Source organism: Panthera onca, chromosome A3 (genome assembly GCF_046562875.1).
Source record: "Panthera onca isolate mPanOnc1 chromosome A3, mPanOnc1 haplotype 2, whole genome shotgun sequence".
In the NCBI taxonomy this organism is placed as follows: Eukaryota; Metazoa; Chordata; class Mammalia; order Carnivora; family Felidae; genus Panthera; species Panthera onca.
The window spans coordinates 38595426-38614966 of NC_138341.1; the positions used below are offsets into that span (position 1 = coordinate 38595426).

Genomic DNA, 19541 nt, shown 5'->3' on the forward strand with positions numbered 1-19541 from the left:
CTCCATAGTGATGTGGGGAACAATGGCAAGAAAATGTAGATAAAATTAAATTTCTTTATAACCTGCAGCCCATTGACAAATACTTGAGATAGGCAGAGTAAAACATTCCTCCGGGAACTCCCCATGGTCTTAATGGTCTTAACGTTAATACTTTGCTAGAGGGAAAAATAACTTTAGCTCAAAAAAAGCAAGGCCTCCAGTATCTTCTGAGTCTTCACCAGCATATGAAAGTCTGAGAACTTCCCACTGCCTTTACACACACCCCCTCCCCCCAAACTCCCAGGTATATAATCATTTCGAACCCCAGAGCAGCTCTTTGGCCCACCGGTCCTGTCCCCATGCTTTAACAAAGGCACCTTGGCACCAAAGACATCGCAAGATTTCTTGGCCATCGGCTCTGGACCCTCACCACCACCACTTCAACCTCATCCCTAGGACTGTGTGCACCCCCCCACCCTAAACATGCCTTAGGGTATCAATAAAAGTATGTCCTCCTTGTAAAGGTCAGGGAGTTCAGGGTATCTTTAGTCTTCTAGCACAATAGATAACATCTAAGTACTGATGGGGCGGGGTCATCATGAAGGGTTTTCGGAGACTCCTAGCTCCAGGGCATAGGTATAAGTGACTTATGGGGAATACCTGGGCACTCATCCTTTTCTTTTTTAATTTTTATTTATTTTTAGGTTTTTGAAAGAGCTAGAGAGTAGGGCAGGGGCAGAGAGAGGATCCCAAGGAGCCAAGCAGGCTCTTCGCTCAGCAGAGCCCAACACGGGGCTCGATCCCACAACCCTGGGAGCCTAAATCAAGAGTCTGATGCTCAACCAATTGAGCCACAGAGGCACCCTGCACTCATCCTTGTTTTGACCAGTTCCAGGATGCCTGAGAGGCACATACCCCAGGGCCACTGTCCTCAATAAAAACCCCGGCCCCCAAGCAAAAATGGGAGTCTCTCTCCTTTCCTTCCTGGGTCTCCCAGACACTCAGGTCTGCTATAATCTATCCCTCGCACTATTCAATAAACTCTGCTCTCACTTCCTACCAGCTTGAGTTTGATTTTGATCCTGTGTGAAGCCAAGGACCCTCTTGACTAGTCCCGAGGGACCCTCTCTGGTTCCTCAGACCTGGCCAGGCTGCATCACCCTAAAGGTTACTTTGGACTCTACCCCTTCTGCTCACTTCAGGGAGGCTCTAGATGGCGGGCCTGGTGCCCCCCTGAAGTTTCCCTGTGATGCCACCAACCTGAAGATGCCTGTGGTTAGTCGCTGAAAAGTCACTGAAGCTAGAAAACTCTGCTTTTCACTCTTAGGGTATACCTAGGCTCTGTGTTTTTTGTACAGCTTTTCCTTTCTGACTGCCCCTGGGGATTGGCCAGGAATCTTTCAGTACTCACCTGCAGAACATTTTTGTAAAGCCAGCTTAAATTGCACATTCATTTTAAGTAAGCTAAATCTTTTGCCTGATAGGAAGCAGCGAGTGTTAAAAAAAAAAAAAAAAAAAAGCCCCAAATGGAGTCACTTATGCTAAGCCCCAGGTCACCAAACCAAGACTTGACTTAATTACAGTTTTGGCTCTTCCAGAAAGGGAATCTTAAGCCAGTCAGTCAGGAACTGTCTGATCAGCACTAGCTAGGTAATCTGCCTGAGAGAACTCTGCCATCCCCTATAGCAAAGTGACCTTGTAATAACCAACCTGCTTTTATGCCTAGTCCTAGGTCCTGTCCCTTCTGACTAGAAAAGTCTTTCATTTTGCAAAGCTCTTTGGAGTTCCTTTCTATGTGCTAGCTTGGATGCTGCCCGATTCATGAACCACTGAATAAAGCCAATAGATCTTTAAATTTTACTGTTGAATTTTGTTTTTTAATACTTCATAGGAGACAAAAAATCCTGGGGGCAACTCAGGACAAATTGAGAGCTAGAGCCAACACCCCTCACTCCCCACAGGACAGATACCCAATGCTAGCCCCTGGGCCCGTATCTGATACAGTCCTTCTCAAAGCAAGACCACAGCTCAAACTGTAAAGGATTAGAAAGCATGACCAACAAGCGGAGAGAGCTGCAAAAAAGAAATGAAATGTTAATATCCCAGCCACTAAAGCACTTCCAACTGGGCCTCTACCTACTGATGGCTTTACCCATTAGCCTCTGTGCTTGCTACCTGATGGAAATCACTTTGACTAACTCATAGTTCCCAAATCACCAAGTCCACCATGGGGCCCTCAGAAGAGAGCTTGTTCTGGGTCAGTATTCCACCTTCAGTGATGCCCTCATGAAGGCAATGCATCATCTAGTAGTCATTTAGCTACCTGCGCAAACGTCAACAGTAAGGTCTTCAAGACAAGTGAATGGTAGGTCACAACACAAAAACAGTCAAAATAGCTGGATATCTGGGGGCGCCAGGCAAGCGTCCGACTCTTGATGTCCACCCGAGTCATGATCTGACAGCACAGAGCCTGCTTGGGATTCTCTCTACATCTCTCCCTCTGAAAATAAATAAATAAACTTAAAAAAAAAAAAAAAATAGCTGGGTATCTTCAAGAATGAGAAAATTACTTAATTTACTGAGGCCTACGTAGGCTTGACCTGACTCTCACACCTGACCCAGAGCTGACAGCTCTAGCTATACAGTCATCCTCATTACCATACACTGATGTCGCTCACAGGCTCCCAGCAGGCAGGTGGCACACAGATGAACTCTGGTGAGTCAGACAAGCTCTACGCAAGACTCTTCCCTTTGTGGAGGAGGCCAGGAATTACAGACAGAGGCCTGCCAGGCGCAAGCTCTTCAACCACGTGGTTCTCCTACCATGGAATCAAATGACTGGCCCAGGAATCAGTGTCCTAGCCAAAGCGAAACAGAGACAGCCAAAGGCTGCCTGTGAGGTGGCCCAACAGCAGGCAGCTGCCAAGCAAGCTCTTCAGGAGGAACGGGCCCCTTCTGATGGGCAATACCAGACCAGGTGTCATATGAAACACTTCTGCTGACCAACTGGAGCTACTGCTCACCAACTTCAAGCTAAGCCGGTCAAAGAAACAAAGCCAGGCTCCAAAGGGAACAAAGGGAGCTACAGACCTTCAGGAGAACATGGCCCTGCATGGTAACCCATCCTGGGTGGCTATACTGCCAGGAACAGGCACATCTGAGGTCAGGGTGGCTACCCAAAGGGTTCAGCTGAGAACTCTCCAGGTTCTCCATCCATCCAGATGTGGAAGTGGTCACCACAGTGGAACACCAATGGGCTGGGCAACTGGAAACCCTCCACTCCAGAGATTCTAACTAAGCAAAGGGCCACCACAACCTCCATATTTGTGTCCACACTCCACCAACTCAACCAACATTTACCAGGCAGGCCCTGCTGCAACCACCATTGAGCAAAGATAAGGTTAACTATCCACTAAGAGCTTACTTACTCTTTAGGAGGATAGGAGAGATAAACATACAGATGACTAGAACATAAGACACCATAAAGCATCTAAGAGGTATAAAGCACTACAGAATCGAAAAGATCTCCCTGCTACTTAGGAGGCTAAGGAAAAACCGAAAGGAGGAAATGGTCTTTGAACCAAACCCTGAAGGACATATACGACTTTAACAGGCAAGGTCAGAGGACAAGAGCGAGTATTCTAGGTAAAGTGTAGTGATGTTAAAACACACTCTATGCCAGTAGTCTGACTTTTCCAATGTTCTGGTACATGGAGGACAAAGGATTATAGAAGGAAACAAGACTGTGGGCTTCAGGAAAAGAACCACAGCCTCTCTTCTGTGCATTCTCTCCAGCTGGCCCAGTACCGAGCTCGCAATAGATACTTTAGATGTTAACAGGGACATTAAAACAAGGCCACCTGAGGGCCACTGTGACAAGAGCAGATGAGCGCTTCAGAAGATGATAATGGATCACTCGGTAGATTGGCAGAGGGGACAAGATAAGGGCAACTGCTATCCTCTGGCCATGGGGAGAGCTTAAACTGGTAAAGGTGATAGGTCAAAGGGAAGGGTCAGCTCTAACAACATTCCAAAGGTGGGACCAACAGGACTTGGCACATGACCACCTTGATAAACTGACACAAGTGAACAATTTCAAGACACAAGGCACTAGAAGAAAAACATGGCTTAGATTGGGACATAGGACACCCCTCTCCCCCAACTCCCCAGAGGGCAGCTAGTAGCTAAGCCTTGACAATCAGGCACATGACTATGTTCAGTAAATGTGTAGATTTGAACTCTCCTGTTTGCAGGAGTATACAGGAAATGATTTTCCTTCTCCCTGAAGCAACATTTCTGGCCACCACACTAACTGCCTGACACATATTAGACACTCAAATACCCGGCAAACGAATGAAATGAACAAATCAACGTTTAAAAGCAGAAAATACAAAATTCAGGTAATGTTAGCATCTCAGGAAGAAGCTCTGTAGGCAAAGCAGATGCAACTGAGATTGGTGTGAGGTGCCCCAAAGTGCCAATGAAGCTCTCCCCATGATCACCCGGTAATTTCACAGAATAATGTGGCTGGAATCCAGTGTTTTGTAGCTCTAGCCTCAGGTGGGGGCTTACAGATTTTTATGTAAGCAAATACATTATAAAACGAAAGTCAAGAATACTTAATGTCAGCAAGTATTAATGTAAATAATAGGAAAAGGTATGCACAGATTTCATTCACTCATCTATTAATTACTCACTTTATACAGGCATTTTGAAATTTCAGCTTACTGTCCCAATTTTTCAGCTGAGGCACTGAATCCCAAAAGCAGAGCCAGACTGCACATTTTGCATTGTCTCTGAGAATTCCCATGGAAAACTCCACTGCTAACCAGACTTAGAACAAAATACACCAGAACAGGGCAGCTGGGGAGCTGGTGGAAGGGCACTGGAATAGGAGTCACTCAGTTTGGGTCCCGGAGGATCCTTGGGCATTCCTCTACAAAACATGTTTCCATAGAAACAAGTTACCACACTGGTCCCTCCCACTTAGTCGAGCTGTTTGAGGATCAAACATCATATATCAATGGAAAGTAACTCTATATGCTGAAGCATTAACAAATGTAAACGTAAAGAACTATCATTAAAGGAGAGAGGGAATCTGATACCACTTTCTAAGAAATAAAAAGAGAGACAAAAAGCCCAACAGAGCCCAGGAAACTCCACCAAAGGGCAGAGATACTCCACTTGGCTCCGAGGAAGTACCACAATTAAGATAATTAACCTGACTGATAAAAGCAAATCCACTCAGATTAAGAGACCTCACTAAACAGCACCACACCCGCCACTTAACAAGTGGGGCCACGACCTCACCGGTAACACCTAGACATCTCTGCGCCCCAACCTTAAAGAACAGCTTCCTCCAAAATGCAAGCGCCCACCCACCCCTGTGAAAAGCAGGAGGTTTAAAGCCTGAGTCTTCCTGTCTCTCTTTCGCTAGCGAGTACACTCAGGACCGGACGCGCGCCACGCTAAGAACCTCCTTGGAGTGAAATTTCAACGCAATTTTCAAAACAGCTCTCCACTTCCCAGCACAATAAAGAGCGATGAAGAGCTCTTGGCAGCCTCAGGACTCACCATTTGCCATTTGTTGATAAGGAAGCCGCACGGCAAGTCCCCGCCAGCCCCACTCCAAACACATCAGACACCACCAGACTCCACTTTGCAAAGTGTTACCCCGCCGGACAAGGAGTCTTTTTAGAAAGCTCAACTTTTAGGAAACTCGCCCCCAACTGATTCCACATCTAAAAGATCTTTAAGGAGCAAGGAAAAGCGCGGGGGGTGGGGGGGATCTAAACCCGGATAAAGTGTGCACCCTCTCTCCTCTCACGCACCCCCCCGCCCAGAGCGCGCAACAGGAGCCCATCAGGCAGAGCACAGGAGCCCCACGCCCGGAGCTGCTCACCCTCACGTGGTTCTCCACCGCCGCGCGGCCCGCCAGCTTCTTGGCCTCCTCGGCCTTGGACATCGTGGAGGGGGCCGGGCAGGCGCCGTTGGCGTCCCCGCCGTAGGTACCTGTACCGCCGACGCCGGCGCGGGTCCCGGACTGCGTGCGCCCGGGAGGCTGCACGTGGGAACCCAGGACACCCCAGCTGTTCCCGCCTCCGCCAGAGGCCGCGCCCCCGGCCCGCCCGGGCAGCGGGGCCAAGACCCGCCCGTAGAGGGTGCTGAAGGGCCCGGGGCGCTGCATCCCGACGCCAAGCTCCAGCCTCCGCCACGGTCCCGCCCCCCGGCTCGTCCGGAAGTGTGGTCGCTCACGCACAGAACGTGCGCCTGCTGCTGCCGGAGTCCTTGCTGGGAGGTGTAGTTCTGTGGCTTCGGCAGCCCGCACCCACGCACCAACGGGAACTACCAGCCCCACAATGCTGCGCGACTGGCGAGCAAATAGCCCGCGACGACCTTCGGTGCGACGGCCCGTGTGTGGCCCGAGTAGCCAAAGTCCGAACCTAGGCGTAACACCTAGCAGAGATGCGTTTACGCCGTGCTTGGGAGGGTCCCGGGGGTTTTTCTTTCTGCCCTCACAACCGAGAAAGGGGTGGTGAAGCTGACCTTGTCGGTTTTCCCAGTAGTAGGAGCGTGGCCGTGGACTCCTTAGGCCAATCGCTGTTCTGGAGACGTCGCCCCCTTTTGAGAGTGACTGCTCTAGACACTCCCCGGGGAAATGCACAAGCGGTTTGCGCGGGCTTGTTATTGGACAGAGAACAGGTTCTGAACCCAGGTTCAGCTGCTCCCTGCTGGAAAATCAATATTCGAGAGACAAGTAACGGTGGGAAAAGAAGGTTATTTTTTTATTCAGGAAACCGGCAACCTGGGAAGATGGTAGACTAACTTCTCAAAGACCGTCTTCCCCGATCAGGCGAAGCCTGAGGGTTTTTAAGGGGAAGGCATTGGAAAAGGGAGGAGAGCTAAGTGCAGAGAAGCAGGTGCCAGGCAGCTAATCGTGTGTGGATGTGACCTTAAACGGACTTGCTGGAGTCAGCGGCGGCTGTTTGTGACTGTAGTAAGGCCTTATCTTCTGGGAGAGCGTGGGCCTTCATTCCTCAAGGCCGGCAAATCTCAAGGAAATTAGGCTGGTTCTGCTGTAGACCAAGGGACTTAGGTCAGCAAGCAAAGTGTGCATAAGCTTGAAGCAAGTTAACCCTTAAGACGGTTGGAGTGCTGTTACACACTGAAATCTTATCATTAGAGCTGAAGGCCCTGGACTACAAGTTTAGAACTCCCAACCTGAGACGTTGTTCTGCACCAGACAGTTTGGGATGGCTTACTTCCTCCAGGATGGATGCCGGGCAGAGACCTGGCAATCCTTGCTGATGACTTATGAAGGGATTCAGAACAGGTGTCCCCAAAATGTGCCACTTTGTCATGTGGACTGTTTTGAACTGAAAGCAATCCAGACCCTGAGGAACTCAAGAGAAACTTTGCCCCTCCCTTAACTGCCTAGAAGTATCTAAATTGGGTGTCTTTTCTAGAATGAGAGTTATTACCAATGATAAATTTTATCTAACATCTGTATAGCAGGGCAAACATCTAATTACCAAACATCTCATTGCCCTGTGAATTGCCCTTCTCCCCTTTGAACTCCACAGCACTATCCCATTCCTTAGCTTAGGCTGGCATATATACGTATCTCATTTGTCTTGATATATGCCAAGAATTTCTCTGTGAAGCCTTGAGCAGCATCAGTCAGATTTACCAGGTACCCAGCCCCAAAGAAGAAATGGATTTGTGTCTCATTTCAAGAAGGAGGCAAGAAAGAAAGAAAATAACCTGTTCTGCCACCTTGGTATATAAATGAGTTATCCAGAGAAGGCAGAAGGGCCCTTTCTAAGACTGACCGTACCTTTAGCTAGGGACCCTCACACAGTTGGCACCCTCACCTCATTCTGGTCTCTGCCTGCTCAATGGTCTTCCCACACGCTTAATAAAGTACCCCTGTCCCAATCCTCAGCCTCCCAGTCCCCACCTCATGCCCATCATATCTTATTCTGTTCTAACATCATCTTGTTAAATAACCTGTTTCTTTGTTTATTGCCTGTATTTCCCACTTCAAGAATAGAAACAGAAAACTTGTGTTTCTTGTTCACTACTGGATGCCTGAATTTACGGAATGAATGAATATAGGGCATCAGCCCTTGGCTCCTCCTCCCCCTCATCCACCAACTCTCCACCCTCACCCCCACTCCACCTCAGGCATGGCACAGAATAATTTCCCGCTTTGATTAGCTTACAAGCAGTTTTGAGAGTTTAAGAACTAGTTTTACTAAGAAATGATAAAACAACAGACCCAAATAACTGCATCTCAAATGTTTTTCCTGTCTCTCAGGAGCTGTTGGCTATGTAAGAAGCACACTGCAGGCATTCCTGATTCTTTTACAGCAACTGTTTCCTTGCCGATTTCCCTGACTCAAGGCCCAGCCACAGCTTAAAGGAAAGGGACTTCAGGTAGAGGCCCCTGGGCCTGGTGGTACCACACCTGGGTAGGGTGCAAGCAGGAGAGGAACAGACCTGAGGTCAGCTGCTTGTGCCCCACCCCCACCCCATTGGAAAAGCAGGATACATCCTGAGTACCATTTAAGTGGCCTGACATAAAGTTCTATTAGTGGGAAAAGAAGCTGTAGGAAATGAGCACTTTTTTTTTTTTTAAGTTTATTTATTTTGAGATAGCACGTGTAGAGAAAGAATCCGGGGCTCGAACGCACAAACCATGAAATCATGACTTGAGCCAAAACCAAGTGTCAGATGCTTAACCAACTGAGCCACCCAAGCACACCCATCAGCATGTTTTTCTTAAGTTGGTTAACTCCAGGCTCTCCGAGGCTTCAATTTTTTTCTAAATTATAATCTAAATATTTATTGGGTTTATGGCTCAGATGTTTTGATTATAATATTTTAATAGACTTTGCTTTTTATTTATTTATTTTGAGAGAGAAAACGCGCAGGAGAGGCAGAGAGAGAGAGAGAGAATCCTGAGCAGCCTCTTCACTGTCAGCGCAGGAGCCAATTCAGGGCTTGAACTCTCGAACCATGAGATCATGACCTGAGCCGAAACCAGCAGTCAGACGCTTAACTGACTGAGCCACCCAGGCACCCCTAGACTCTACTTTTGAAAGCAGTTTTACATTCATAGCAAAATTGAGCAGAAGGTACAGAGATTCCATATATACTGTCTGCCCCCACCTATGCATAGCTTTCCACCACTATCGACATCCCTCACCAGAGCAATATATTTATTACAGTTGATGAACCTACATTGACCTATCACCCGGAGTCCACAGCGTGCATTATGGGTCACCGTTGGCGTTGGACATTCTCTGGATTTGGACAAATGTATAATAACATGTATCCACCACTGAAGTATCATACAGAGTAGTTTCACTGCCCTAAAAATCCTCTGTGCTCTGTCTGTTCATCTCTCCCTCCCCTTTAATCCCTGGAAACCACTGATCTTTTACTGTCTCCATAGTTTTGCCTTTTTCAGAATGTCACATACTTGGAATCATATACTATGTAGCCTTTTCAGATTGACTTCTTTCACTTAAAAGTACGCATTTAACTTTCCTCCACATCTTTTCGTGGTTTGATAGCTCACTTCTTTTTAAAACCGAATAATATTCCATTGTCTGAACGTACCACAGTTCATGTATCCATTCGCCTACTGAAGGACATCTTAGTCGCTTCCAGCTTTCGACAATTATGAGTAAAGCTGCCATAAGCAGTGTGCAGATCTAGGTGTGGACGTAAGTTTTCAGCTCCTTCGGGTATAGCAAGGAGCACAATTGCTTGATCATATGGTAAGAGGAGGTTTAGTTTTGTAACAAACTGCCCAACTGCCTTCCAAAGTGGCTGTACCATTTTGCATATTTAACTAGGTTAACATAGCACGTTAACCAAGTAAAATTTAAATTCAAAATAACTAAATAAACAAAGTGGGCTATACCATTTTGCATTCCCATCAAAATGAATGATTATTTCTGCTACCCCTCACCCTCACCAGCATTTGGTGTTGTCAATATTCTGGATTTAGACCAGTCTAATTGGTGCGTAATGGTATCTCATGGTTATTTTAATTCGCATTTCCTGGTTGATATGTGATGTGGAATATCTTTTCATATGCTTATTTGTCATCTGTGTATCTTCTTTGGTGAGGTGTGTGTTGAGGCATTTGGCCCATTTTTAAATCAGATTGTGTTCTTATTGTTGGGTTTTAAAAGTTCTGTGTATGTTTATACAGCATTCCTTTCTCTGATATGTCTTTTGCAAATATTTTTTCCCAGACTGTGGCTTGTCTCCTAATTTTCTTGAAAGTGTCTTTCACAGAGCAGAACATTTTAATTTTAATGAAATCCAGTTTATCAATTCTTTCTTCCATGGCTCATGCTCTTGGTGTTGCATTTAAAGAATCATTGCCAAACCCACGGTCCTCTGGATTTTCTCCTATGTTATCTCCTAATTTCATAGTTTTGTATTTTATATTTAGGTCTGTGGTCCATTTTGAGTTAACTTTTGTGAAGATAATAAGGTCTGTGTCTAGATTAATTTTTGCATGTTCCAGAACTAACTGTAACAAATTCCCTTAGAGCTCAGGTCCCAAGAAATCTCTGTGTACTCCTCCTGGTTAACAGCAAAAGTTCCTGCTATTAGACAACAAAAGCTATGATCAGACTTTTCAGAAGCTCAAACTTTCTACTTTTCAGTAATGGAACACAGCTTGTGGATTTAAAGAAGTTTTTCCTACTTTTTGGACATTTCCTATTAGTCAAGCATGTTTAAGTTTACCTTGTATTGTCCCCTTATATATTCAGCAGGACCAAAATATAGGCAGTGCTGCACCTTATCTTACATCACCTTATCAGTGCTGCACCTTATCACTTACACCAGAAGTCTTTGAAAGAAATACATTTATCCCAAAGCCACACTATCCACTAAGGAGAGAAGTCGCCACCTATTCTTTCAAATTATGCTCAACTACCTAGACTGGATCATGCAATATGTACCAAATAAGACAGCCACCAGCGACAGAAGGGGCCCCCAATTCGCTAACACCCTACAAAATTTAACACAAATTATCAATTTTTCCCTCTCCTTCAAGAAATCTCCCCTTCTTTGTTTCCATAGAGAACATGTCTTCCCTTACCCTTTTTCTTCTCAACCTACTCAGCCCAAGCAGAAAGTGTCCACTCAGTTGTCTCATATATTCATTCAGCAAATATTCATGGAGCATTTACTCCATGCTAGGCACCAGGACTACAGCAATGGGCCACACAGACAAACACCTGTTGTCCTGAAGCTCACATGGATGTCCAGGTTCCCACTTCCACTCCGGAGACCAGAGCATCTTCCCATGGAAGTGACCCCATTCCCTTGGCACCTCAAAGGCAGATGATGCTATTAAAAGAGAAGTCTACAAAAAAAAAAAAAAGAGAGAAGTCTACAAAAATAGGCAAAGCATGACTCTTACACAGGTTAAAAATGAATACATTGTTTACTGTTTCAGGTCGCTTGTGAATGAGGGAAACTAGGAAGGTGTTACAACCAGTTTAAAGTAAAAAAAAAAATCATATATTTATATGGAGTTGGGATATTGAAATGAACATGCCAGTGGGGGAAAAACAAACTTATTCCACAGCGGGACTGGGATGTCAATTGAACCTCTGCTAGACAGACTTTCCATGACCCTAGAGAAGAATGAATATAGACGAGCAGACTACCATCAAGAACAATTTTGTATTGCTGTTGGTTATCTATAGCTTACAGACCTTTGAAATAGCTTTCATAGAATCAGATAACCCAGAGGAGTGTCCTCTGCCATCTAGACAATGCAGAATTTTCCACCGAAGCACAAAATTTTCCCTACAATGCTAATGTTAAGGCTCCCGTGGATGCTATCTCTCTAAAGCTACGGGGAACTGGCACAGGATTTCTCAGACTCAGCACTGTGGACATTTTGAACCACACAATTATTTGTTTTAAGGAACAGCAGCATCCCTGGTCTTTGTTCACTAGAGGTCAGTAGCACTCCCACACTCTGCAGTTGTGACCAATGGTGTCTCCAGACATTCCTACCCTTTGAGCAAAAGCCCTCAGCTTGACTTTAATTAGACCAATTTAGGGAATATGCCCACTCAGAACCAATGGGGGTAGAGGTGGGAGGTGGGGTGGATTTTATTTAGTTCGAACCTCAAATTCCTTAGAAGCTAGAGTCGCCTTGGCCCAAGGACTATGGAAAGGAGGGGTAGAATAAAAATTAGGTACTGTTACTGGGTGGGAGGAAGAAATGGATGCTAGGAAGCTGAAAACAGCACAGGGACACTTATGCATTGGAGGGCCAAGACTGTCCATCTTCTGCTATCGCGTTCACCCTTACTGTATTTGTGGTTCAAAGTAGACTGTTCTGAGCTCCTCCTGGAAACAGGTGGAGTTGTAAATACATTAAACAATCAATACAATATTAAAATGAGTCGGCAGCTACTGTTTACACAACTACCCTCTGCTACTGTCAGGGACACGGTCTGTGAGTAAGCAATGTGGTAAAGGAAAAAAAATAGCTGGAATTAAAATATTTTTGTGGGCAATTTTCATTCTAGATATTTGACACAAAGCAAGGGAAAGTTGACTTACAATGCTATTCTAGTTAAGTACTATCATAACCAACACCAGATCATTGGAAATGTCTCTATTTCCCTGCAGATGATATATTTAGGCAACTAACAAACAAGAACCATTGTAATGAATGAATGAACAAATTCCAAGCCAGGGTTTTAGGAACAGTCCCCTCTTGCACTATATCCAATTAACCACTTTCTACCTATGTGTCCTGCCTCCCTTGTAACTGTCGGCCCAGACCTTGTCTTTATGTTCAACAGCCACCCTCCCTCCCCCTACCCAGGTCAGGCTCTTGTCAATTCTAGATCACCACAGAAGCTTCATAACTTCTGTCCTTTTCCCCAGTTTCAACTCCCTTCCGTGACCATCAGAGCAATTTCAAAAAAACAAATCTGATCGCATTATCCCTGCTTAAATCTTACAATGGCCCCTCACTGTGCTCACGTTAAGTTCCAAACTTCCTGACAAGATGTGCAGGGGCTTTCCATGAGCTGACCTTTGCCTTTTCCTTCAGCACTGTCCTTCCTCACTAGCATCCTCAGTGACCAAGCGTCCATCGTAGCCAGCCAACAAAGTTTCCCCAGGGCACCACGTTCTGTCATGCCACGATGCCTCTACAAGACTGGTGTTTCCACCTAGAGTGTCCTCTCCACAGCCCTGTCATCCCCCAGCCTGCACTGTCATCTGACTAACTCCTACTCATCCCGTAAGACCCAGCTCAGGCCTTGCCTCCTGGATAAACTTACCACATCACTACTTTTCACACTGAAACACAGTATATGCCTAGGCCTATTTTTGCCCACTAAGAGGGCAAGCTTCTTGATTCAGAGCCTGGAGACTGCCCTTCTTATGTCCATATCCTCAGGGCTTTATGCTGGCACAAGGTAGACACTCAGTGTATGGTTATTGGATGAGTGAATGGATGAATGGATGGATGTTAACAAAATTAACATGTTAAAATTTTGTACAACCCAGAAATTATATAATTGCTTACAGTTTATTAAAATATGATTTAACATATATAACATGATTAACATATAACATCATATAGAACTATATGATGTAATGGAAAGAAAAAGGAATTGAGTTAGAAGAACTAATTTTTAGTCCTGTCTTTGTACTCACTGGTAAAGACTGCCTGCATTTCTTGGCTTATGGCTGCTTCCTACATCTTTCCATCATCTTTTTTCTTTTAATGTTTATTTATTTTTGAGAGACAGAGAGTGTAAGCAGGGTAGGGGCAGCGAGAGAGGGGGACAGAGGATCCAAGATGGGGTCTAGGATCTGTGCTGACAGCAGACAGCCCAATGCAGGACTCAAACTCATGAACCATGAGATCATGACCCAAGCTGAAATCAGACACTTAACCAACTGAGCCACCCAGGTGTCCCTCCAACATCTTGGTCCACAGTCACATCTCCTACTGCTCACTCTAATCTCCTGCTTCCCTTTTGTAGAAGCCTTGTGGATACACCTGGCCCACGTGGATAATCCATGATAATCACCCCCTCTCAAGAACCTTAACTTAATCACATCTACAAAATCCCTGTTGCCATATAAGGTAACATTCACAAGTTCCAGATACTAGGATTTGGACATCTTGGAGGGGCCGCTATTCAGCCTACCACAAATAACCTAAGCAAAACAAACAAACAACAACAACAACAAAAAGACAAAAAAAAAAAAAAAAAAAAAAAGACCCTCAATCTAACCCTCACACATCATACAAAAAATTAATTCACAATGGTTCATAGATTTAAGTGTAAATTATGCAACTACAATTGTTTAAAAGATCACTAAAAGGAAAACTCCTTTCGCCCCCTCCCCTGCCACCCACCCCATGCAGTCTCGTGTCCCAGGTCAAAACCAGAGCATTCACACCTGCCATCAGGTCTGAGGGGCCAGTATGTGGCCAAGAGAGTGATGCCAGGTGGTTAAGAGTGGGAGGTGAGTGGGGCACCTGGGGGGCTCAGTTGGTTAAGCGTCCGACTTCGGCTCAGGTCACGTTCTCGTGGTTCGTGAGTTCAAACTTCACATCGGGCTCTGTGCTGACAGCTCAGAGCCTGGAGCCTGCTTTGGATTCTGTGTCTCCCTCTCTCTCTGTCCCTCTCCAACTTGCGTTCTCTCTCTCTCTCTCTCTCTCTCTCAAAAATAAAGATAAAAAGGAAAACTCCTTTCTCCTCTCTGCTCTACTGCCACTCTCAATACTTTACTTTTGACACCAGATATGTGGGTGTTTTCCTACCCCAACCAGTACTTTGACTCTATGCAGATACCAACTGGGCATCCCATAATTCAATTCAGTTCTGACACAATCTATCTGGAGTAAGTGCAGACCCTCCAGGTGAAGGGCTCGGTCCCAAGAGACAGCCCCCACTTCAGGGGCACTGGGTGGCTCAGCTGGTTAAGCATTTGACTCTTGATTTCGGCTCAGGTCATGATCTCACAGTTTGCGGGATCGAGCCCCACGTTAGGCTCTTGTGCTGACAGTACCTCAGAGCCTGCTTGAGAGTCTTTCTCTCCCTCTCTTTCTGCCCCCTCCCCCCTCATGCCCTCACCCCCTCAATAAATAAATAATAAACAAACAAATTTAACTAAAAAAAAATTACTTAAAAAAAAAGACAGCCCCCACTTCAGTGCCAATCACAAGTCCCAGGTTATCACCTAAGCTTCTTACTAATTGGCTATAAATTGGAGGTTCCCACAACCCCCTCTTTGGGTTCAATAATATGCTAGAATAGCTCACAGAACTCACGAAAACAATTTACAAACTAGGTTATCAGTTTTTTTTATTTTTTTATAATTTTTTTTTAACATTTATTTATTTTTGAGACAGAGAGAAACAGAGCATGAACGGGAGAGGGTCAGAGAGGGACAGAGACAGAATCTGAAACAGGCTCCAGGCTCTGAGCTGTCAGCACAGAGCCCGACGCGGGGCTCGAACTCACTGACCACGAGATCATGACCTGAGCCAAAGTCAGACACTTAACCGACTGAGCCACCCAGGCCCTATCAGGCGCCCCTATCAGTTTCTTATAAAGGGATACAATTTAGGAACAGACGGATAGAAGAGATGCATAGGGCAAGGTATGCAGGAAAGGGCTCCGAACTTTCATGCCATCTCCAGGGCACCACCCTCCCAGGATCTGCATTTGTTCACCAACCTGGATGCTCTCCAAACCCCTTATTTTATGGGATTTTTATGGAGGCTTCATTACATAGGCATGATACATTAAATCACTGGCCATCGGTGATTAAACAGTCTCCAGCTCCTCTCCCCTCCCCTAACGTGGGAGTGAGGCTGAAAGTTACAACTCTCTAATCACTAGATTGGTTCCCCCCAGCAACCAGCTTCTCCCCAACCCTGCTCCCCCCAACCCCATCTTTAAGGGCTTTCTAAAAGTCACCTCATTAACCTGACCTCAGGTGTTGATGAAAGGGGATTGTAATGAATAACACAAGACATTGCTTTCACCTTTATGATCTCAAGCTATTTCAGGAGCTGGGAACAAAAGTTAAATACTATGAAAAAGGCTGCTCTTACAGCTCGTATCACTTGGGAAATCACAAGGGTTTTAGGAGCTGCGTGCCAATGGATAAAGACCAAAATATATTTCCTATTGTATCACAATACCACAGTTGCATAGGAGAACACTTTCAGGACCTAGGACTTGGTGAAGAGTTCTTAAACATGATACCAAAGTATGACCCATAAAAGAAAAATCGAAACATTTATTTCCATCAAAATTAAAAACTTTTGCTCTGTGAAGGATGCTGTCAATGATGAAAAGGATGAAAAGACAAGCTACAGACTAGGAGAAAATATTTGCAAGCCACCAGTCTGAAAAAGGACACATATCTAGGATAAAAAAGAATGCTCAAAACTTAACGATAAAAAAGGGGGGGCACCTGGGTGGCTCATTTTGGTTAAGTGTCCGACTTCGGTTCAGGTCATGATCTCACGGTTCATGAGTTCAAGCCCCGCGTTGGGCTCTGTGCTGACAGCTCAGAGCCTGGAGCCTGCTTTGGATTGTGTGTCCCATTCTCTCTCTCTCTCTCTCTGCCCCTCCCCTGCTTGCACTCTCTCTCTCTCTCTCAAAAATAATAAATATTTTTAAAAATTATAAAAAGAGAGAGAGAGAAGAAAAAAACAAACAATCCAATTAGAAAATGAGCAGAAAACATGAAAAGTCATTTAACTGAAGAGGATATACTGAAGACAAATGAACACACAAAAAGATTTTCAACATCACTAGCCATTAGGGAGACGCAAATTAAGACCCTCCCTAGAGTTATCACTTTACATCTATTAAAACAGCCAAAATAAAAATGGGTGACAATACCCAACGTTGACAAGGATGTGGAGAAAGTGGATCTCTGTTACACTGCTAATAGAAAGATAAAATAGTACATCACTCCGGAAAGGAGTTTGGCAAACTACTTTAGTTAAAAAACTAACCATGTGGGGAGCCTGGGTGGCTCAGTCAGCTAAGTGTCCAACTCTTGATTTTGGCTTGGGTCATGATCTCATGGTTCTTGAGATTGAGCCCTGCATTAGTTTCCGCACTGACAGCGCAGAGCCTGCTTGGGATTCTCTAGCTCCCTCTCTCTGTCCCTTCCCCACTCGTGTGTGCACACACACACATACTCTCTCTCTCTCTCTCTCTCTCAAAATAAATAAATAAACATTAAAAAAAAACTTTAAAAAACCCTAAACATGCAACTATAATATAACCCGGCAATTGCACTCCTAGACTTTTAGTCCAGAAAAATGGAAACGTGTCCACACACAAAAACCTATGCATGAACGTTCACAAAAGCATTCTCTTTTTTTTAATGTTTATTTGTATGTGTAGGGGGTAGGGGGTGGGAGGGGAGAGAGAATGAGCAGGATACGAGTAGAGAGAAAGGGAGACAGAGGATCCAAAGCAGGCTCTATGCTGACAACAGAGATCCCAATGCAGGGCTCGAACTCATGAACCATGAGATCATGACCTGAGCCAAAGTCAGACGCTTAACCTACTGAGCCACCCAGGCACCCAACAAAAGTTTTACGTCTAATAAGAAAAACTGGAAGCAACTAAAATGTCCTTCAGTGGGTGGGTGGTGAAACAAAGTGTGGTACATCCATTCCATGGCACTAGACTCATCAATACAAAAGAACAAACTATTGACACACATAACAACATGGATGGACCTCAGAGCTTTATACTGAGTGAAGAAAAGCCAATCTCAAAAGGTCACATACTGCCTGGTTCCAGTTAAATAACATTGTCAAATGACATTATAGAACAGGTTAATGGTGACAGGCTTTAGGAACGGTGGGCAAGAGAGGTGTGAGGATGTGTGGTGTCGATGCCTAACACCTTTTTTTTACTGTAATGTAAGTGCCTGCCATTAAGCTTTTCCACTTCAGAGACGTCCATCTCCAATAAACACATTGCCAACTACACCACTAGATAAAAAGCCAAACTGCCCCACCCATGAAGTTCCCCTTTTAGAAAGCCCTGGTTGACCCAGATAACTGACCATCTGAGTGACCCTGCTTTCCCCTTCTGCGTCTTCATTCTCCCAAAGGGTGAACCTGAGACCCCAGGCACCCCACCCTTGACCTCAATAGAGGCAGAGCCCCAAGTCCATGCTGTTTCTCTCTACCCACAACCTCACTGTGTGGCCCCGGACAAGCAGGGTACCCTCCAGGACTTGGGAGTAACAAACCTTGTTTTTTCAAAGTTCCCTAGTGATTGTTGATGAGGTGTGTCCAATGATCATAATAAAAACCACAAGGGCCAGTCCAGCCACATCATCGGCTCCAAAAGGGGAAAGGTCTGTGGGGGCTCACAGTACAGGCGATACAGGCATTTCCAGCCAATAACATCGCTGTCGACAGGCTGAGACTAGCACAAAACAGTGTGACTATAAAGGGGGTCTTTGTGGTGCTGGAACAGTCGGTCTCTTGAGTGCAGTAGTGGTTACATGAATTTACACATATGCTAAAATAGCACACACAAAGACCGTACCAATATCAATTTTCCAGTTTTGGAATTTTCCTGTAGTTGTAGATGTAAAATGTTTGCAACGTCCTGTTCCTATATTATATGTGTAAATGTTTCAACATAAAATGTTAAAACATACAATTAGATTATATGTAAACTACACAGCAATGAAGTTAATTTTTTAGCAGGTGATCTGTTAAATGTGTGGGAAGATGCAATGTTAAAGCCTGAATTCATCTTTGGAGCCATAAAGAATTGTGCTGTGCCCTTTATTTTCTTGTTTAATCTCAGAGAAATGTCTTCAAGTCCCTGAGTATCCATTTCATGATCTGTAAAACAGATATAAGACTATACCACGAGGTTGTGGTGAAGAGAAGTAATCTATGTGGAATTTCTAGTTAACATATATATTCCATAGACTTTTGTTTCCTTTCTTTCCTTACCCTGTTATGAGATACCTCATATAAAAGAATTCACAAATCATTTAAAGATATTTTGGGGGGGTAAAGAGATGGGCAAATGGGTGAAGGGGAGTGGGTGACACAGGCTTCTAATTATGGAATGAATCAGTCACGAGGCTAAAAGGCACAGCATAGGGAATATAGTCAATGATATTGTCATAACGTTGTACAATAGCTACACTCAGGGTGAGCATAGCATAATGTATAGAGAAATTGAGTCAGTATGTTGTGCACCTGAAACTCATGTAACATTGTGTGTCAACTATACCGAAATTAAAACTTTTTAAATTCTTTGTCAGGTTTTTCTATTTTAGTGGTTAGAAGTATAGTCGTAACATAGGGACTCTCTCTGCTCTTAACCTTCTATGATACATTGAGCTAACGCAGGAGTTCATGGTGGTTTACGGGGGAGCGATGCTAAAAGGGACCACCAGGTGGCAGACCATCCTCTCTCTTGAAGGGTCAATTTAGCCACTGGAGGCGATGGTAACCAGCTATATTTAGA

The 19541-nt window shown here is 44.9% G+C and overlaps 1 protein-coding gene across 4 annotated transcripts in view; it reads right to left on the reverse strand.

The window, feature by feature from the left end:
• Positions 1–19541, reverse strand: part of RPIA (ribose 5-phosphate isomerase A) — a 75271-nt gene that overhangs the window by 25419 nt on the left and 30311 nt on the right. The window contains exon 1 of one of the 4 annotated variants that reach the window (XM_078444695.2): positions 5882–6352. The exons of 2 other annotated variants lie outside the window; for them this stretch is intronic. In XM_078444695.2, the coding sequence (XP_078300821.1) occupies positions 5882–6166 (285 nt within the window). In that variant the 5' untranslated portion in view covers positions 6167–6352. Of the gene's footprint in view, positions 1–5881; positions 6353–19541 lie in introns of those variants that run through there. One more of the 4 variants, XM_060655580.3, reaches the window with a different exon arrangement.